This window comes from Chrysoperla carnea, chromosome 4 (assembly GCF_905475395.1).
Source record: "Chrysoperla carnea chromosome 4, inChrCarn1.1, whole genome shotgun sequence".
NCBI classification, from domain to species: Eukaryota; Metazoa; Arthropoda; class Insecta; order Neuroptera; family Chrysopidae; genus Chrysoperla; species Chrysoperla carnea.
Window position 1 is genome coordinate 64,750,523 of NC_058340.1, and position 23,021 is coordinate 64,773,543.

At 30.1% G+C, this 23,021-nt stretch overlaps 2 protein-coding genes across 2 annotated transcripts; one reads left to right on the forward strand and one right to left on the reverse strand.

The window, feature by feature from the left end:
• The first annotated feature begins 962 nt into the window (after positions 1-962).
• Positions 963-1,890, forward strand: LOC123298534 (oocyte zinc finger protein XlCOF28-like). The gene is made up of 2 exons (XM_044880564.1): positions 963-1,090; positions 1,174-1,890. The coding sequence occupies exons 1-2, from the start codon at positions 1,084-1,086 to the stop codon at positions 1,815-1,817; spliced, it is 651 nt and encodes a 216-aa protein (XP_044736499.1). The 5' UTR covers positions 963-1,083; the 3' UTR covers positions 1,818-1,890.
• Positions 1,891-3,837: 1,947 nt separating this feature from the next.
• Positions 3,838-23,021, reverse strand: LOC123298503 (unconventional myosin-X). Its single transcript, XM_044880526.1, has 5 exons — positions 22,686-23,021; positions 10,480-10,839; positions 8,987-9,561; positions 6,285-6,629; positions 3,838-6,224 (listed from the first exon to the last, which is right to left on the reverse strand). The coding sequence occupies exons 1-5, from the start codon at positions 22,774-22,776 to the stop codon at positions 3,948-3,950; spliced, it is 3,648 nt and encodes a 1,215-aa protein (XP_044736461.1). The 5' UTR covers positions 22,777-23,021; the 3' UTR covers positions 3,838-3,947.

The window sequence follows — 23,021 nt, forward strand, 5'->3', positions numbered from 1 at the left end:
GTGTGTGGACAACATAAATAAATAATCTTATATTCAAAAGAAAAGTAAAATTTGTATAGAAAAATAAATACGTGAAGTATTTATGCTTGTTTTAAAACAATTTTTTCAACGATATAAGTCACCTAAACGCAACAATATTTTATTCAATTTAGTGAATATTCAATCTTCAATCCTAGTGTAACAACTATTATAAGTTAACTAATGAAATTCATAAGAAAGCTTAAGAATGTCTCGAAAATACGTCGATTAATTTTCAATACAATTTCAACGAATTATAGAATTTTTTAAATATGAAATTAATGTAAAAATTTATTTGCTGAAATTATTACTTATTTATGTATTTAATTATGTACCCGTGAACCTAATCTTAATTTAAATAAATGAAGTTTTATTTTTATTATTTTACGAATTATTTACGATATATTCTTCAGGTAATTAGTCGGTCATAGGAATATTAAAGGTATATTCCTTCATCCATTAGTTAAAAATATTATATTTGTAATTAATTTCTAAATTGTATTTAAAAAAAATACATTTTTTTTTAAATAGAAAGATTTTTTGCTCGGAGCAATCTACAACACGAGCAGAATTCGCGATCCCTTTAAATTTTCCCGCAATTAATAGTGCGAACAACCGCAGCCAATCAAAAGCAGGCATTGCTTCAGGCAATCTAAAACCATGGATATAGAAATATTAAAATCTAAAACACAAAGTTTTATCGTTCTATTTGAATTTCCCCGCAAATGAGAGCCGCAGCCAATCAAAAGTAGGCACATTGCTTCCCCCTGAGTAATACACCCCCCTCGTCTAAAGCAGGACTTTATACTACATCCCTACTATAGTTACTAGATCCGTGGTTACTACCATTGATATCTCTATGACTTTTGAAATCAAACGGTCTATATGTATATAATATGTCTGTGATTAATTTTGTGATACCTTGTATGTATAACTGACAGCTACAACTGTCAAAAATCAAAAACGCGTTTCAAACAAATCAGTAAATAGTAAATGCAAACGTATTTACTGATGAAAATCGTATAATCACTGTTTTGTTAGTCCAACAAGATTCTGAAATTTGAAATGGATGGTAAGAATTTTTCCATTCATAAATATTAAAAAAATTGTAATTATTTCGAAATTAAAATTTTTATTTGTGCGGTGAAATTACAGATGAAAAAATTATAAGTGATGAAGGTCAGTTAATTCCTGGAGCTATTGAAAATGAAGAAGACGACGATGAAGAAACTTATTCGTCGGATATTTGTGATGAAATACTCATTCCACAAATTGAATTACTTGAACAGAAACCGCTATATACATGTGATCTTTGTGACAAAACATTTATAAAAAAATCCTATTTGGATCGACATAAACGAGTGCATACCAAAGAAAAACTATTTTCATGTGATTTTTGTGATAAAACATTTAATCAGCCAAGTACTTTAACTCAACATAAAAGAACTCATACTGACGTAAGACCGTATGTGTGCCATTTTTGTAATAAAACATTTAATCGAAAAATTAATTTAGATATACATATACGAACTCATACAGGTGAAAAACCGTTTTTATGTGATGTTTGTGATCAGGCATTTATTAAAAAATATCATTTAACACGGCATCAACTAATACATACCGGTGAAAGGCCTTACGGATGTGATGTTTGTGAGAAGAGATTTATACGACGAGATCAATTAGTTTTACATATACGAACACATACTGGTGAAAAACCATATTCATGTGATGTTTGTGAGAAAAAATTTGCACGACGGGATAAATTAATTCTACACCAACGAATACATAACAGAAACTAACGTATTTCAATCGGAAACGTGGAAACTATATTAGATTGGACATGATTTCTGCAAAAATGGTGGAATATGTATAAAAAAGGACAATTATATAATTATTATAAACTTGAATATGTTGTTATTTTAATAAAGAATCAGGGTCAGTGTAGACAACCTTTTTTATTCTGTTGGATAACTGAAATTTTACCGAATCTAATCTTATTTTATAATTATTAGCTCGACCCATGCGTTATAGACCTTTTTCACATTTATTTTTTTTTTTTTTGAAAACAGACAATGAAAGTCATTAAAATTCAAATTGGCGAAAACGATCCGGAAACACACGATGTTACACGAAGGTTGGTTTGACGTCATTTAAAGTTGATAATAATGATATATTAATACAACTGTTGACACTGTTTTATTGTCATTGCTTGTCGGATTGACATCACGGATCACGTGTGCGGTGGAGTCAAAAAAAATCGTTTTAAAATATTTCAAATATTGTGATTTTTTTACAATTTTTTTTCATAGTGTTTTTATTGTTAAAAATGCGTAATTTTTCAGTTACAGGCTCTACTCGACCTATATTTTCATAAAAAATTATCAAATAGCATTTCTGCTTTTCATGAAAAAGGTCTATGCTGTAGTACGGAGCCCGTGACTAAAAACAAGCTTGAAAAGTTTCCTTTCTTGAGATAGACGACTGAGCTCTCCCATTCCCAGCCACACGATGAACCATTTATAGCCAGCTGTTTAAGAACTGTAAGAGTGCTTTGATGTCAACGGATTTCAGATCGGAGAGAACTGAGATAGGTAAGTAACGAATAATGTTTTTTTACTAAGAATCGAAAAATCTATCTGGAGATTTTTCTGATAAAGCTGTAGAAACTTTAAGTTTTTGAGTCTCCAAATTAAAACTGGAGGATTGGTAATTCTACTACTTGTTTTCTATTTCGGAAATACAAGTTTTAAAGCAAATTTCTTAAATGCAATAATTCCTGAAAAGAAAAGAATTTATTTTTACTGAACAAATAAAAAAAATTAAAATTTTAGGAATGTTTTATTATAAATTTTAACGATTAGATATCTCTAATAACATGGTAATAATATTTTTTTTTATAATTTTTGATGAATGATAATTAAGTACAAAAATAATAGTTTGATTTTTATCTAATATTTCAAAGTTCTAAACACCAAAAAAATTATACTTTCAAATTAATCCGATAGATACTAACGAGTTTGAATGTATAGTAAATCAATTCTAAATAGACAAAAGCTATAAAATTTAGTACAATATCGATAATACTTAATACCGAATGACCGGAAATCCCATTGCTAGTGCAGACTCGAGTGTAATTCGTACACCGAAGGAGAAGATTCACTTTTTTATTTGCGAATATTCCGTTCATTTCAGTGTAATTGATGCTATGTGGCGATTTTTGTATCAAAGTTAAAAGCTAAGCTAGTCTATATACGCATGATCAACTAAACTGAACCTTAAGCAGTAGGATTTTCTTTTAAAAAGTTTTGAACTTCATCGATTTTGGACTTTTTTTCACCACACAGTTTTGCGTCCTTTTTCCGGAGCGATCTATACGTTAATACCGGCCGCACATAAATGAAGCCGGGCTGCACATTGCTTATGTAACATTTATCGATTTTTTTTGGCACGTATGGAAGTTTAAAATAACAGGTTTTATTCATCTAATGTCTTCGGCGTGTACATACTACTAGTTCGGTTCATATGGAACGTCTACACTCGTTATCGCGATTTTTTATCTTTCAAAGCGTCAAGTTTAACACTCAAAACATGACTTAAAAGAGTGTAAAATTCAAAGACGAATGTATCTATAAATTATTCAATTTTTCGAAGAATTTATGCAATAGTTATTTTACTAGAAATACTACTAAATTTCTCGAAATAACTCTATCGGATTAAAAATGAACTTCTTGTATTCCCTTTTTCTCTTTATTGATTTCCTTAAAAAATATTATGATAAAAATATAAAAGAAAATTTATAATTATTATATAAATCTTGTATAAAAACTAAATCATTTTGCGGGACGCGGATAATCTAAGATAAAATCGATAATCTTAAATACTGGTAATCATATAAAAAAAAGCAAAAAAAAATTCATAATTTATATGTGTCATTTTGTACATGGCGGATGGTTAAGTTCGAGGAACTGGAATGGCACGTGGAGAGTACAATGTTTATGTTGAACAACTAAATGACCGCGTCGATGTGAAGCACCCACAACTAAAACTGTTTCACCTTTCATTAACACTGCCGGTTCATCTTCGGGGAACGACATTTTCATTACACGAGTTTGTGGATATCCTAATTTAGTGTTGCCAGCCACTGTGTACGATCTACTTGGTGGAACTGGTGGAGGTCGTTCTAAATCTAAACCAAATAGATTACAAGTTTGTTCGACAACTTGTTCAGGAGGTGGTGTGCCAGCTATAGGTTGGGGCCGAGGACGGCGTCCACCTTGAATTTCACGTTCCCGTCGTAACGCTGCAGCCCAACGTCGTTTCACTTTCCAACCACGCCATGTTGCTTGAATTAAAATCGCAGCGGATTGACGTGTATTAGTACGCATCATTTCCAATTGTTGACGTATACTCTCGCTTAGGAATATGTGTCGTTTTCCTAGTGCCCAATTTGCCACCGCAACTACACATTCTTGTTTCAATCCTGTACCGCCAAATTGATCGCATGCATATCGTAATATTGTTTGACAGTCTTCAATAACTTTATCTTCCGGACGTTTACCGCATCCAAAAGGTGCTAATAATTTATAACGACCATAGAATGCCTTAAATCGCATGCGATGTGGAAAACCTCCAGCCATTAAATTTACAGTCTCTAATACTTGAAGTGCACGAATTTGTTTCATTGCAGTCATTCGATCGAAACGTCCTGGTAATTCTGTGGGATTACTTCGAATACATCTTACAAAATGAGGTCGAGCATGAACTAATGTGCGCAATAAATTATCTAATCTTGTATGGAAATCTTGCGTTAGCGTAGAAACAGGTTCATCACCATTTAATAAATCCGTATGTGATGTTGGCGAAATTCGAAAACTTATCCCACGTGGTACATTTTGCGATGAATATAAAGCTTTTAATTCACTTCCAAATAAATGAGTTGCAAATCCAAAATTACATGAATGCTTATAAAAAACGGAAACCAAATCATCAGGTATAACATCTTTATTAGTGTCCAAAAAATCCGAGGCATCGTATACTACACGGCCAGCAAAATGTTGTATACCAAATGTTCGTGGCTCGGGTGGTCGAGGCTCAAATAGACGTGGATTTTGACGATGTTGAACCCTTACTTTCGAAACGAACGATTCAGCTGTACCACGTACAGAGCACTCGGCATCTAACATACTTAGAAGACCGGTACGAAGTGATGAAATTAAATCTATACATGGCACGTTATCAATGTAATCGACTTCAAGTTCGCAATCAATGCCTTCGTCACGACACGACTCAATACTTGACTTAAATATGTGTGTGTTGTAGAAATGTTGCATGGTTTCTGCGCATAAATTGATACATAAATGTTCTAATTGCGATGGTCGATGATCCTCAAATCCAAACATGTCTAAAATACCGATAAAACCGTCGGTAGCATGTCGTACTGCATTATTAAGTGCAGCCATTGATTTTGCACCAGCTGTCCCAGCACCTCCACCACTTGTGACTGTAGAAGTTGCATGTTGGGATGCAACATCCGCATTTTGTATATGTTGATTATGAACTGATTCATTCGAGTCAGAACTTAGCGTTCCTAATGTGGAACCAAGACGTTTTAAACTGTTTGCCCGACGCACGATTGTGGCAACAGTTCGGCAATATAAGGCTTTGGCAAGACAGTCCCTTGTCATATTTGAAATATTTGCATCACAAACAGCACGTACCAATTGACCACGTGCATTATGGGTACGTGAAGTTAAACCTCTAAATAGAGCAGGTCCAGCAACACCCAGCAATCCAGCAGCTGCATTCAGTTCTTGACCACCACCTTTAACTTCAACTTCTAAACTTTTCCCATCGGCAAATTGCACATTTCCAAGAAGTAAAACGGCGGCTAATACGCGTACAACATCTAAAAATGGTATGCCCAAAACACCAAGGCATGCTTTCCATGCTTGAAATCGTGCGGCATCTTCTCCAGTATCTTGACGGGTATCACCACGTTGTAAAAATCGTAAATTCCGTGGCCCATAACCTTCTAAACACAATTTCGTTCGTTCTTCATTGGATAATCCAGCTAACATTTGGTAAAATATGTGATAATTCTTTTCGCCAGATAATGGTCGTATCACTCTTGTTTGATCCAAGAAGTAACAATGAATTTTCGTTCGATATAAAGCACCATCTGTTACTTGGACTTCAATAAATTGACCCTACAAAAAATCATAAAGTTAAATTTTGGCCTGTTTCAAATAAGTCACAAGAATACTTACAATACGACTCGATTCAGAATTATATGAAGTTTTCGCCGATCCAAGTGATCGTAATACTGTAAAAGCTGCAGCTAAGTGTTTAAAAGCATCAGTTTCAGGTCCACCTCCAGCAACGGCAAATAATTGCCGTAATAGTAGCATAGATGCATGAGTTTTACCCGATCCACTTGTGCCTGATAAGATGATTGCTTGTGGATATCCAGTTTCGGATTGTTGTCGAACAGCTTCTTGCACAACTTTGTTTAATTGTGGACTGGCTGAAAGACATCGTGTACTGCTTAATGTTAACGGATTTCCAACATCGTTGTATGGATTTACACACAAGAGAATTGGACCAACATTCGTCTGAAAAATAAAAAAATTACAAATATTATCAAGTAAGATAATTTTGAATATGGATATTTTGGACCTTTTTTTAAGCTTTTACGAGTAGATTTGTGTAATACTTGTGTTTTTTATGAAATAATACGAATAATATTGTTCTAAAACATTTTAAAAGGGGAGCAAGCGAGCAAAATGTGTGTTACGAGTGTATGGCAATCTTCAAATATCTCGAAAAAACGGCAGTGTATAAAAAAACGAGAAAATATGGTTTTTGAAAGCTATTTAATGGAAAGAAAAAAACATTTATTTTGCGGATAAGGGTCAATAATACGAATAGAGTATTTGCCCCGAAACATTTTTTAAGGTAAAATTTATCGATCTATAATCTTCAATTTAGTAAGTCTTTTTATTCGAGCATGAGCCTGTTATGACGCAAATTTTGGCTTCCGCAATTCTATTTCGTCTTCATGGCGGTATCACTCACGGTTTTGATAATTTTTCTAAACTCTTCTCCAGCTTATCCTCTTCTTTCATTCTAAACCTGTTTCGAAGCCCAGTATGATAGTCTCGCCTAGATCCAGGTTTCATATTTGAAGTATTCGATTCAAAGACAAAGTCAAAGAATGTTCCGAGCTCAAAATATGCATGGATATCTGATTAGTCAGTGGATATAAATGTGTGCATTTACAGGACTATATTGTTAATTCAAATTTACGTGGATAGATTCTCAATGGGAGGGGTTTTGACCCCCCAAAACCTCTCTCGTGCGCACAGGCCTGAAGACCGATCTTGTATTTTGTCCTTGATAATTCGAGGGAATATGCTCTGACTTTTGATTTTGAGTAGTTCGCTTTGAAACGATTAAAATTGCTTGCAAATAAGAATAGATATAATTTTGAAAGTGAAAATAGAATTTTGTAGATTGAAGACACACTGGACAAAAACTTAATTCATGATTCGACCTACGAAAAGGTTATTGCGTAACGATGTTGCTATTGAACTTGCCTACTGTTTGTGGCAGAAGTTATGACAATAATAATGACATAATATTATGTCATTTCCAATTAATTTTTAGATAATGATAATGTTGTTTAAACATGTAAACCAAATGAAATAAGTTTGCATGCATGCATACTCTTTTTTTTATTTCAATTGTGTAGCATTATAATTTATGATTTCCTTTTAAAAATTCTTACATACATTATCTAATATTTATTACGATTTAACTGTTTGTATAATTATGTAATAATTATACTTTTTAAACATCGAATAAAGATTGATAAAAATAAGTAAAAATTATCTGATTATAAAAATTATCTAACTCAATTATTCGAAAACAAAAAGTAAATGTTAAAAACATTTGACAATCGTAATTATTTTCAATTTTCTCATTATGCAAATGAGAAATTATTCAAATTGTTTTTACCTTTAAAATTCATTTCGTGTGAACTTTTTGTTTTCTTTGCTATATAATTGTCAAATTATTAATATCCTCAATTATTGTTAATTAATATTTATGCATATATTATATTTCTATTTATCTATCTATGAGTTATTATTATTTATTTTAATTAGTCTTTACAGAAATGCAATTGAAAATAATTACTTTATAAATGAACTTGTAAGATGTGTTTTGTAAATATAATTATCATTTATTAATGTTTTCTCATAATTATTTTTATGAGAAATATTAATTTTATTTCATTGATTATGTAAAAAGCTTTTTGATGGGTGCATGAATAACCTTTGAGTACTGGGGATAATCAATTTGTAAGATTGATAAATAAATTAAAAAAATATTGTTATTTGTCCATGATTTTCACAGTTAGGTCGCATTTCTTCAGGTTTCAAAATTCCAATAGAAGATTGTTAGATGAATTATTGCTTCAAAGAACTGAACCGAGACAACCGGCTATTTGGCAATAGAGGACTTATCATAAATCATCCTTTGGCCTGGGTGTGTCATTCGTACAGCAGGCTACTCCGTAATTTGCCGAATCAAAGAGTAGTTACAGAATAAACGAGTAGTTAAGATTCACGGGACAGTCTGTTTCGTCAGTGGCCTCGAAATAATCTTTTAATTTCATTTCATCTGACCTAGATACCAAGGCAATCTGCTGTAAAGGAACACGAGACAACGGACCGTTTGGCACTGGAGGAGTAGTCCCAAATAGTAATTCCCAAGTGTTTTAGTGGTTTTCTAACGTCTGTTTAGTGGGCTTGAAAGTTGGCAACACTGACTAAAAGTATGGTCAATGTATCAGGTCTCATTAGCAAGATCTTTACAAAAGATAACAATGAGTATACCAAATTCGAGCACCTAGATATTCGAGAAGACAATTCGAAATAAGTAAAATTTAAAAAATTGCCATACTCACATAATATTGTTTCGTACAAAATCTTGCATGCAAACATTTAATAACAGCATCCTCAGTTAATGGACCAGGTAAATGTATTAAATCTTCTGTTTCGAATCCCGTGATTGGTAATTTATTACAACTGTTATTATTATTATTCTGCAAAATTACATTATTCCCATTTTGTTGTTGTTGCTGTTGCTGCTGTTGTTGCGTTGCTATAACTGTTTGTAATGCCGTTGCTGTGGTCGTTGATGATGTAATTCCTGCATATTGTCCATTAACAAAACTATTATTAATCCCACAATTAGGATTATGAGGTTGTTGTGTTGTTGGAGAAGTAATTGTTGTTCCGTTTGTATTATTAATTGTTAAATTTGTTTGTGATGTACCAGTACTTAAATTTGTACCAGTACATGTACTAATATTGTTATTGTTATTACTATTATTATTATTATTATTGCTATGTTGTATTGGTAATGTGCGTGTGACGGCGCGTGATATATCTGTTAGATTTGTTGTTGTATTGGTTTGAACACGTGGCGGTACAATTGGTTGTGATAATGGTGTGTTATTGTTATTATTTCCTGGTATACCTGTTATTGATAATAATACAAGAAATTACAGAAATTTTCTTTTTTGTGGAATAAATAATATTTGTTTGTTTTTGTTAAAATTACATTTCTGTAATTTGCAATTTTCATTTTAATTCTATCGTCAGTTTATTTAAGTTTATTTCAGTAAAATTGCATTTATTTTTTTTTCATGGAGTTTTTTTAATTTATGTCAGTTAAATTACATTTCTGTAATTTATCTGTTATGTATAAATTACATAAATGTAATTTTCTTATTTTATAGTTTTTATGAATATTATTTAAATAATAACGCTTTTTAAAAAACGAGGCTTTTGAGACGCTTTTTAAAAACACAGGCAAATTTAATCCGATCTTTTTGGAGTTTTTTTTTGAAACCCACTAATTTTGGGTCATTCTTTTCAGCTGTGATGTCAATTTTTTGCTAGCTATCACTTATGTGCCTAATTCCGGAACCAGGACTGCACATTCTTAAAACCTAGTAGAGCAAGGTTAATTTTGATCACAAATTTGAAAAGTATGATCCAAATTTAGTAGGATTACATACTTGGTTTGTCAAAATTGGATAAAATTTGGATGTGATAGAGCAAAATTAAATTTTTTGGATTTTGATGACGTCATAAAGTTAAAAATTCGATTTTTTTGATAACACCGGCAAATTTGATTCGATCTTTTTGGAACTCTTTCCTTTTTGCTTTTACTTTTATGTTGAATACTATCAGTATACGAATTTTTACCAAAATCGTTAGAGCAGATTCCGATATATATATAAGGCGCAATCTAAATACTTGCTACCGGCACTATGTAGCCTCGTTACGGTCTTGTTTTTCTGTAATTTACTCACGAATAATTAATTACAGAAATACAATTCGATTTTTGGTTATAATAAAGTAATTATGTAAAAACAATAGGTATACATACCTGTAATTGGTAATTGAGATGTAATAACATTATTATTATTTGTAATTGTTTGACTGATATTTAATTTATTTGTAATTGCTGCTTGTGTTGCTACAGATGGTGCTGTAATTGTTGATGTTGTTGTATTATAAATATTCGTTGTAATATTATTGTTATTACATTTATTATTATTTAAATTTTTATTATTATTATTATTATTACTATTTGGTGATGATGGTGATGAATTATTATTGTTATTGTTATTATTGACTGTAGGAGATTGTCCACCAACGTGTAAACGATTACGTAACGTTACTAATTCCGTGCTTAAACTTCGTAAACGTTGTTGTAAATGTACGGCTTCATTTGATGATGATGCATCTGTAATTTTACAAGAAAAAGAATGTTATTAATTAAATTGTTGTTTAATTTGTAATTTTCTAAAGAAATTACTGATAATTTTTAATATTTAGAATTTTAATGTAATTACTAAAGTTTTTTTTCAAGTATTCTTAAGAAATCACATGTTTTATATGAAAATTACAGAAATTTATTTCTGCTGTAATTTTTTTGAAAAACATTATTTTGCTTATTTGTACTTTTACAAAAATATACATTCAAATAAAAGTTTAGTGTAATATTCTGATTGTGGTGGGGTTGTCTTGCTCAAAAACAAATTCGTATTGATATATTTTGCCGGAATTACTGCTGGAGACATTACTATTATTTCTTGTTATCTGTCGATAATCTTGGACGATATTGCGTATTGGGAAAATCTTGTATAATAATTAAAGTCTTAATGTTTACTTTAATCCAATCATTTTTTTACTGTGCGCATTTCTGGAAAATTTTTGGATATTATGACCGTCTTTTAAAATAATCTCACTAATTTTTTTTTTTTGAGGACACTTGTAGTCTAAAAATGAAAAAAATTAATTGAAAAATAAGACTTATTTGAAATGTGGTTTTACCTCGTTAATTTATTCGAATAAAATGGTAATACAATGTTGAATTATAACGTTTAAATTTTACGTCTACTTTTCCTAATAATTTGATTCAATAAGTAATTTTAGAGAACTCACTGTTTGAATGTTTATTAAACATATGTACCGACGTCATAATATTTTAATGGGGTAAAGTTTTGTACCTTGGTGGCAAGGTATCTTGCTCTTTTCAGTATCTTGAAAGATATTACTACCAAAGTCAATTCGTGTCCTTATTAATACAATATTATAAATTTATTCATAGGAAAGTGGGCAAAGTCGTGTATATTGGCTATACAGGGTGTTCTGTTATTGACTGCAGATCGTCGGCCTACAGAATAAGCTCATAAAGACGAATGAAAAAGTCATTTACCAATTTTGGATTTGAGCCCTAGTTTGGGCGATACAGGTGTGGCAAAAATTGATATATTTGTTCATTGCCAGACTATCATTCGATAATCAGTAGCCAATGATAATAAGTAGATATAAGTTTATTTTATTTTATTACTTTGAACTGAGGAAGGGATTTTTTTTAAAGTATAAATGATTTCATTGGACTTGATCAAAAACGCCCACTTTTTATATTTTAACTATGATGGTATTGTGTTAATACTTAAGCTAAATAGGACGTCTTACAATCCATTTAACATACATCAAAAAAAACTATTTTGTATATTCCAAGAAATAATAACAAAACAAGTTGAAATTTGTTTGTTGATTCAATTACAAAAACAACTGAATAGAGCAGGAGACGGTCGTTTCATCAATACGTATGTTTTGTATAAATTTATTATTATTCAAAATAGCTTATAAATTATTTACATTCTTCTATAATAAATGCTCAATGTGACCTCCATTGGTTTCAAAAACCAACGTTGACCTTTAATATCTAGAAGAAAACTGCGTAGGATTGTCGAGCTGGAATTTACCAATTTTTCATTTTCTAAAAATTATTAGTTCTCCTACAAACTCAAGAAAAGCTTTTTTCGGAAACTTTCAAAAATAAATGAAGTATGTTAACCGTGGTATCCAAATTTTAAGCTATTATCAAGCTACAAACGGTCAATGAAATGAGGAATTATGAATTATTTGTACTTTAATCACAGCATAGATTACAATATTCACAACAAATTACAACTAATACTAAATAATAATAAAAATAAACCCATCGATCACAATAATCAAAATCAGTAATCTTAATCCACTTTTTCATTTTTCATTTTCTAAAAATCGTAAGTTCTCCTACAAACTCAAGAAAAGTGTTTTTCGGAAATGTTGAAAATTAAAAGTATAATAAGTATGCTATGCGTGGTACCCAAATGAAATTTGGATTCTATTTTCAAGCTACAAACTACAATGAATTGTTTATACATTAATCACAGCACAGCTTACATTATTCACAGTCTTCTGATATTCCTGGTTAATAATTACTATTACTGATATTCCTAGATAATAATTCATTTCATTGGCCGCCTGTAGCCTGATAATAGCTTGAAATTTAGATACCACGCTTACCATACGTCATATATTTTTGAAAAATTCCGAAAAACGCTTTCCTTGAATTTGAAGGAGAACTAATGATTTTTAAAACTGAAAAAGTGAAATAAGATTACTGATTTTGAAAACTGTGATAAGATGGGTTTATTTTTATTATTATTTAGTATTAATTGTAATTTCCTGCGATAAATGTAATCTGTGCTGTGATTAATGTACAAATATTTCATAATTCATTCATTTGCCATTGGCCGTTTGTGGCTTGAAAATATCTTGAAATTTGGATACCACGCTTAACATACTTCATTTACTTTTGAAAATTTCCATAAAACGCTCTTCTTGAATTTGTGGGAAAACTAATTTGAGAAAATGCAAAATTTGGTAAATTCCTACATAATTTTTTTTGTTGGTATTGAAGGTCTACGTTCGTTATTGAAACCAATGGAATGACCTTTTGTTATAGAGAAATGTAAATAATCTATAAGCTATTTTGAATAATAATAAATTTACACAAAACATACGTATTGATGAAACGACCGTCTCCTGCTCTATTCAGTTGTTTTTATTATAAAATTATTTGAAAAGAATCAACATGTTATTTATTATTTAGTTTATTGCGTATGTAAAGTATGCAAAGACAGCCCATTTTTTTTATGTAATAAGACAATTCCAGCCTATAGCTAAGTGAACTGTAGTGGCAAATAAATACTAATAGAAAAACAAGCGAGACAAGTAAATAATTAAATGCGAAAAATAAAGATAGCAATTGCTAATGTATTAAATTTTTATTGTCCAATTAAATTTGATAGTTTTTAACTGTCCCTTCCAAATAAGATAGTGTATGCCTACCAGGTTTTCAAACACTGTGAATGGTTAAATTTTTTGATTTGTACCATAGCCATATCTCGCAAATTAGGGCTCAGATCCAAAATTAGTAAATAACTTTTTCCTTCGTCTTTATGAGCTTATTCTGTAGGCCAACGATCTGCAGTCAATAACAGAACACCCTGTATATGAAGTAGGAAAAGGCCGAGTAATCGAGATATTGGTTGCCAATGTGCTTTCGTTCTCAAGTAAAATGGAAATATAAATTGTAAGTGTGAAAAGAAAAAATTTGGTTTTATTTGTTTAATTTTTTTGTTTGTTTTAAATTTAAATCTTCTTAGAGAACTTCTTATTAGTTGCTTCTTAAACATAGCATAAAATGTTGAGGAGGTAAAGTTTGAAAAGAAGTGTTGTCTTATACCTTAGATCAAAATAGACACAAAATATAATTTTAGCTGTTACTAGACGCTCTAAGAAGAGAATTTCTATCAGAAAAACTTGTAGGTTTTACAACGTTTCAATCATATCCGTTTTATGAAGCTGTTCGTTAGAGAAAAACCCAAAGAATTATTTTCTAGAGAGATCTAAGACAAAATAATTAATTTTTTGATTTTGCCATTTACAATAATGTGATCATAATAAGTCTATGAAAGGTTATAACTCTCATGTTACCATGGGTAGCAAACCAATTTCGTTTATAATGGCATTGAACCACTCTACAATTGGTGGTAGTGAACCAAGGTACATTAGAGTGTAATTCATAGTATATTATAGTCTTGTATAATGGATCACAAATATAATAATAAAGTTTTTATCGATAACTTTTTAATATTTAAATTTTCCAAAACAAGGCATAATGTGTAGAAACAATGAACTTTAAAAAACGTATAAATATAAACTGTGATTCTAGAGGTACGACACTTTTCCATATTGATGAGAACGCGATCAAACGGACCACGATAATCTAATGTTGATATAATTTACATAATTTTTTTTTCCTACTAGATCAATTTTTATTCAGCCGTAAGCGAAGATTCGTGGGCTAGCTTGTTCTGTTTTAATTTTTTTTTTTTGATATAATTATTTTGTCCGTCAAATTATTATCATTATAAATTCTGGTTAGGAACTACTGTCTGGAGAATCTAACGATGATATTTTTAATAGATATGGTAGACAATTTTTTGATATAATATAGGGTAATAAAGTTTTTAATTTAGGCCATTATGATTTTTTAGGCTCATTAGTCCTAATTAAAAAAATAAATTTTAATGTAGTACCCAAGGGTGGACTTGAACTTTTAATGATTTGGTATTTAATGCCTAATTTTTTATTTTTTATTTGGAAAATAAATTCCCAAAAAAAATACTGTCCATTAAATATCTAAAATGATGTACAGAAATGTTGATTATTCCTAAAATTACCTACTTATAAATCGGTTATGTATGTTTAATAGTAGTTGCCCCAGGATTAAAATATCTTCAGATTGTGAGAATGGAAATTTGAAAAAAATATCTTGCAGATTTTATCAAAAAATTTCATTTTTGGCTTATATGAAACAGAATTTCTAATTTTCAAGATAATCGATGAGAAATCTTTAAAATAACCAAAAAAAATCTTTTTTTTCGATCAACAAACAACATTTTTTTTGCATATATTCAGATAGAGAAATTTTGCGCAATATTTTTGCAATAGTTTCACAATAAATCGTGAATTGACCTTTTTAACGGAACCTTTAATGACATCATTTTTACAATTTATTACCACACTTGACAATTATTATTAATAATAATAATAATGATTTTTTTGAATTAAAAAAAAAGTTAATAATAATTTTTAATAATAATAAGTACAACAACGCAGTAGTTTTTACCTGATTAAGTTTTTATACGTACAAGGTGACACGGAAAGAGTGTGACATTGTTTATTTTCAAATTAACGCGAGAAATCCAAAGTGGATCCACGAGAGAAGTTTTTGGAGGACCAAATTTTTAATTTTCATGAATATTTTTTGAGTGATTCATAATTTTATATGGTTTATCTTGCAATTAAACAAGTTTTTAAGGTAACAGTTGAAGAAATTGCTCCAGGATACCAGCCCTAGTATAAGATTTTGGGGCGATACTCTTATGCGGCTTTAGTCGATATCGCAAATATTTTTCGTTCAATCGTCAAAAGAACCTCATATTTGTATTTTCTGAGTCAGATTAACTCTAGGAAATGATTTTTATTCAAATCAAAGACAAAAAAATTTTGTAATTTTCTTAAAATTTTCTAAAAAATCAAGGAATTCTCAAGAAAAATTTTATTCAGATTTTGTTTAAACTTGAGTAATTTTAACCCAAAAATCGATTTTTTTTAACCGTAAAGCCAGTATTTTTGGAAATGTGCTAGATTTATATGTTTTGTGGGTCTGGATTGTGTTTTTGATCCGAACTACGATGGTGTTGGCGCAGGGTAGCATATAAATAAAGCTTTTAAAATTAATTTTCTATTTTATCATGTTGAAACATAGGTCGTTTTTGGGGCATAGGAAATTTTTGATTTTGCTAACAAATTATTACTTATTTGTGTGTTTTGCATAATAATATGCCTGTTCCACACTGTATATTAAAATAACATATAAATTACTTACTGCTGTACGTAGAAGTAATTAAACCCTAAATGTATATGCCTTGCAGTTGTATATAGGTATTATACTTATTGTATGAAGGCACCTAACATTTTAAAGTATAAAATAAAATAGTTAATTTTATTTAATTTAGGTACAGAGAAAATACAAAACTATCAAAACATTGTATTAAAAAACTACTTGCTTATACACTTTCATTAAAAAATAATGAAGAAACTTGTGTAAGATAACATGTCCGCTAACCCACTTTTTATACTTATCCGATCAAATTAAAAATTCGCATCCAGCTCAAAGTTGGCAGGATTGTTCAAAACACCATCATAAATGGAATCTAAAAAGTCCTCCTCGATCTGATACCTGGAAAAAACTTTACTCGGGGGCAAAGATCAACATTTTTTTGTGATTTTCAGCAAAACGGTAAGTTTTATCATAAAATAAGTGCTGATAAAAATTGTTGACCAGATAATTAAATACATATCTGATTTACAATTTTCGTCTGAACTAATTTTATGATAAAACTTACCGTTTTTTACCCATGAACTTTGAGCTGGGTGTGAACTTTTGTAGCAACGTGTTTTTGTGTACTTGAATATAACGTTAATTATTCTTTAAAAATAATCTTGGTATGATTATCATATCAGCTGATAAATGATAAAGTTTTATGACCACCATGTAACATTTGCATTTAGGTTGGTTTATTCTTTTTGAATTACAGTGTACTTTTTATATATATATAAATATTATTATCTAAAATATTATTATTGCTTGTATATGTGTGTAAAAGGTATACTCATATAATTTTTGTTAGGTATATAAAAATAATATGAGAAACTTAGGCCACAGAGTCAGGCTAGCCAAAGTGCCTCTTTCTCTTGTATTGGATGGTGATTCAATTCAAATATATCTACCAACAAACACACATATATGGTAATATGTTGTACCTAGGATCATTTGTATCTTGGATCATGGCTTGCATCAATCTTAATGTTTTGAAAATAATTTCATCCGAGAAAATAATTGACCATGTGCTTATGTGCTTCAAGGATGTTGCTTTACTGCAATATTGTAAAAAAGTTTTTAATTTGTTGATAACTGGAGGTTGTAGTTGCAACCCCGCCAACTGACGAAAATATTCCGTACTAATTAAAACAGTGAGCTCGTTTTCAGTAAACCCGATAAAATCAGTTAAACTCCACCAACTGGCAATAATAATTCGTACTATAATTAAAACAGGAAGTGAACCTGTCTTCAGTAGTTCCACTTAAGACTACCAAGTTACATACCATTTATCAATATGCATGGTAAGATTATATGAGCTTGTAATGAAATGAGGTATAATTTTTGTACTAATACTGTACCAGCGGAGGCTTCACGCAAACAATAATCAGTGTGTGATCCGTTGTTAACAATATTTCTACTTTAGTTGTTTCTGTTACAACCACAATATTCTATTATAGTTGTCTTGCCCAGACAACTGTTTTCGTATCCCCTTCACTCAAATTATTGTCTAAACGTGTAAAAATTTTTCGTTGAGTTTCGAAACTACGTGGTGAATAATTTTCAATTTTTTTAGACTTATTTTAAACATTTAATTCCAGTAGATATCAGTTTTTCATAAAGATGGTGTTACTTCTACAAAGCAAAAAAGAAACTATAACTTTTCCGTATTTTCCCACTCTGTACGTGTAAAATATGGCAATTTTAATCGCAAGTATCTCATAAAACATATGGTAATTTGTTTTTAAGTTTTGTAAATTTCTTAATATATGGCAATCGCGGAGCAACTGCTTTAAGAAATTATATTTTTTTAATGTTTTAAAGTAAATAAAGTAAAGTGAATATTTCATTTCCTGTTCATAAAATGTGGAGGAGGAAAAGTTTTAAAAGATGCACTCATGACTGAAATCTTCAAATTACATGCTGTCAGTGGATGTGATACATTATTGTGCTGTATTGAAAAAATGATAAGATACATCCAAATGTAAATTTTGATTCCAGGTAATGCACTCTCCCCTATTATATATCTTATACAGAGAGAACTGAACACAGAACTTAAAAGAACAAGAATTAATGTTGTGTCTTGTTGTCAAGAATGCCCTTGCGGCTGTAACCGACGGACGGTACACAACGACGGTAATACCAAATGTAAAGGTGTATTAGTTTGTGTAATCGTATACATATATTGTGTTTATGTGTCTACGTGTATGTGTAAAAGTCTTTCGTATCACTCCTATTTAGCCCCCTAATTCTAAGCTATAAAATAAACAATCATTCAAAAGAGTTCGTTCACTTTTGAATGTGGAAAGTTGAAGAAATCAAATTCATTCGAAAAATTGACTATGACTTGACAATCCAGATGGTCAAACCAATTATAGTACAGTCTCGATAATCGGGTGTGTTCTGGATACTTGAAAAATATTGGAATGTATGTATTTTAGTAAGACTGTACAGACAGTAATAAACACATGTATTGTGACGTTTCTGTGTTTTTAGAATCATAACAATGAATCATATTAGATGTATATACAAACAAACAATAGCATATTGAGTGATTGGAAGAGAGCGGTGTGAAAAGTGAGTGACTGGATTAACGAGGCTTATCTGTAACGTGATTCCTTCAAATGACAATTCTATCCTAACTCGTTCACTTGAAAGTTGATAATCCCGCAGATCAATTTATAAATGGAAAAAACTGGTTTTCTTCGAAAATAACGATTTAGATTAATTGTTTGAATCTATAGTAGTATAGATTCGATTCTTGACCCGTTTTTTACGCAAGATATCGTTAACTGTATAGCCCTTCTTCCTTTTTGTCACCCATTCTCCAGATACCTTGGAATTAATAGGCTTTGATATTCCCGCATATGCTTTTCAGCCTTCTTATAGTTTATTATTATTTTATCCAGAATTTTGAAGTTTAGTTAACATGGTATTATAAGTGTCGCTAAATTTTAGAAAAGTATTAGCTCAACCCAACACAATTCAACTTTTTATTCAGAAGTATCTTTACGAATTTTTCCCCAATGATTCATTCCCACGATTGAAGTCTGATGGAGCTACTCCACCGATCAAAATTTCGAGTTAATTATGGGCAAGTTTTAAATACTTGAAGATGTAAAAGGTAGTCAGTTTTTCCATGGTTTCAGTTGAATTATGAATGGATATTGGTCTATGTAGTAATAATTCCATAATCAATATTTAACAAACTCTTTGTTGATCATGATTTTTATAGTAGCTATAATATTATAGCTAAGCGCTCGGTTGTCCATTTAGTATACAACTTTGGTCTTAAAAGAAGTCAGACAACATTAAAAATTGTATTTTGTGCTAGAATTAATAATAATTTTTTTTTTTGATTCAAGTCCCCAATAATTTTTAAATGTTGCATAATGAAGTTTTTTTTTTTTAAATAATATTTTTTATAATATTAGAAATGCATTATAGATTTTAAGATGACGGCTCGGATTTATTGAAGATAGACTGAGAGACACCGCTTAATGATATTTTAAAAGGTTAGATGCGGGGAAAAAGAGAAAACAGCTGGATTTTTTTTATATATTTTTGTTGTGTATCTAATGATTTCTTAGAACTTGGATGACAATGAAATATGGAAGTAGAGTTTTTTAAATTATAAATAAAAAAACAGTCCTAAAACGTATTTAGAGAGGATGATATCTCTGTCGTGTATAATAATAGAGTTTTTCAGCCTTGAGATGACTCGTGAGATGAAATTTATGGTTTTTAAGAAGATTTCTATTTGTGTGTGGTACCGAAATGTTTTTTTTTGGTTGTTTTAGGAATTGATCAAAATTTTAAATTACGAAAAAGAAAAACTATAACATTTATAACCATATTTATATATTATCAATTTAAAAAAAAATCTAAATGATATAATTCTGGTGGAAGCGCAGATAAGACTCAATTCTATTTTAAACAGATATGTTTAATGCATTGACTTGCGCTTCCACCATTATTAAAACTAAAACTACTTAAGGATGTTTCGAAAAATCAGTTTTTCTTAGAATTATCTTTAGAGCGTGTTATATGCATTCTCATTAATGTTCTTTATAAGCAGGTTAATTATTTAATGCCTCGTAAGGTGTTAAATTTGTAGATTTGAGCTGTTCAAGTTTGCGTTTTGTACATATAAAATCTATATATTGAAGTGTTTTTAAAAGTATGATTTATTATATAACAGGGATCATTTTGTTAAGATTAATTTGGAAAACTAATATTCTTTAATTAAAAGCATGAAAAATATTTTCTTATAGAGAAAATTATAACAAACGGTACTCGTTTTTCCGTAAAATACATTTAAAGTGGTGAAATGAATGGCATTTTTCTGTTATTTTTATGTATAAGTGATTTTCTCTAAATCTTTAGGCATAAATATTTCAAAAACTATGGTATATATCGAAAAATTTTACTCTAAATTTTCATCTAATTTTCCTAAGTTCATATACTCATTTTTTTGAGCACGTCCTTAAGGTAGAATGTCCATGAAACCACTTTTTTACAAATAAAATTTTGAGTAGGTAATTACTAAGAATAACCGTTTCCTTGCTAAATTCAAAGTTTATTGCTCGTCAATTAAAAAAGATATTAACTATCAAAGTTAATTGCAAAACTGGCACATTTTAAGTGATGTCTCTAAAGTTTTCTACGGATTTCTTCAAAAACAACTTAATGATATCTACCTTTATTTATGACGAAATTTTTGGCCCCAAGAAAACGCTTGTTGTCCATCTTGTTGAAAAGATAAACAAAAAACAACTTATAGATAAATGTGCAGCTGTAATTTTCACATGTATACATACGATGTCTAAGTATTAAATACACACGTCTGATGTGACAAATAGTATACGTATTAATGAGCATATTTTTATGAAGTTGACTTTAAAGGGGGCATACATTAACAGATTATCGTTTAATACAGCTAACTTTCATCCTGATTTAAGAAGTTTCAAAGTAAAAAATCGCATTGGAATCGTTTAAGCTGTTTGAAAAGAAAGAAAATCGTGGAAAAGTGGGTATTTGATGAAACCCCTGTATCATTCCCTTTTTCCAAATACTTTTTAAAGCAATTTTCAAGATGTTCCAGAAGTTTGAATTTTAGTCTGACTTTAAAGAATAATTAGGTTGCTTTTATATTCCACTTAAAAGATAATCAATTTTTTGTTACGGTAATCAAAAATAGTTTAACAACATTTCGATTTAATAAAAGTCTCAAAGGGCGGAAAGAATTCCAAACAAAAGCTTACATACTTCATATAACTTAAAGGGATTATGGATATTTCATGAAGACAATGTTTGTTTAAAAAAAGTAACCTTCTTTTAAAATTGTGGCAGGTTTTTGTACTTCAAACTATGACATGACCTTGAGATTTAAAAAGGTAGCTTCTTTGTTATTATAGCTATGAGAAAATATTTTATTCCACAGGTCTATTTTTTTTTAAAACTATTCTCAGAGTTTTAGTTCAAAACAAGTGTTTGATTCTTAATTTTAAGGAAAATACTCGTATTTTAAATAAGTACTAGGACAATCATTTTTTTTTTGTCAAATCAGAATCAACACCTTTTGGGATTTCTCTAGGTTTTTTTCACCAATTTTACTCTTAATTAATAATTTTTTAATTCAAATTATTGCCTCATTTTGACGTGAAAGAAAGACAAATAAACAAACAAGAAAATAAAAAATTAAACAATCTTTCAAATTTACAATATCAGTATAGATTTTATCATAGTAAAAGCATAATAGTCTGCGAGACAGAACCCTTTTTGTTAAATGATTAATACATACTAGTGAGTGGCTTCCTTTTGACGAACCTACCAAACTTTTCTCTCTTCGCCTTTTTTCGAAAGGGTTGCGTTTTCAAATAAGCATGATAACGTCATTTTTAAGCTATCGGTCTGAAAAAAACGTAGCAGGGAATTTTTTCGGACAATATAACATCAGCAAAAATGAATTATGTATGTATTGAAAAACAAAAATACTTCAGTAGGGCATATTCGAGGTGGTAGACAAGCTAATAATAAATTATTAATGTTATCAAGTGTCCGAAAAATGTCCTGCTGTGTTTTTTCAAACCGATAGCTTAAATATGACGTTATCATGCTCATTTGAAAACGCGCAGCCCTTTTGATGAGTCGTAGAGAGAAAGTTTGGCAGACTCGTCAAAAGAAAGCCACTCACAAAGTTTCAAGTATGTATTAATCAAAATTAACAAAAAGGGTGCTGTCCCACAGACTATAAAGTAAATTGCACTAAAATAAAAATAAATTCCTTGTAAACTTACCTTGTAATTTTTTCTCCGTTTCCCAAAATTTTTGCAATTCTGTAAAATATTTATCAAGAATAAATACTTTAGATAGGCCCAACGTGGCCATTGCGTGTTTTTCACAACAATTTGATAATAGTCTTTTGTATTCTGTACGTGTTCACTAAAATTATTTAAAAAAACTTTTTTCAATAATTTTTGATTATATATTTGAACTGTTGTTATTGCTATTGCTGTTGTATGAATTGCTGCCCCTGAGGGCGATATTAAATCACCCGCCAGCATGCCAATGTCCGGTACAACCACATACCATTGAATTATTATAATTGTCACAATTAATTATCATAATATTTA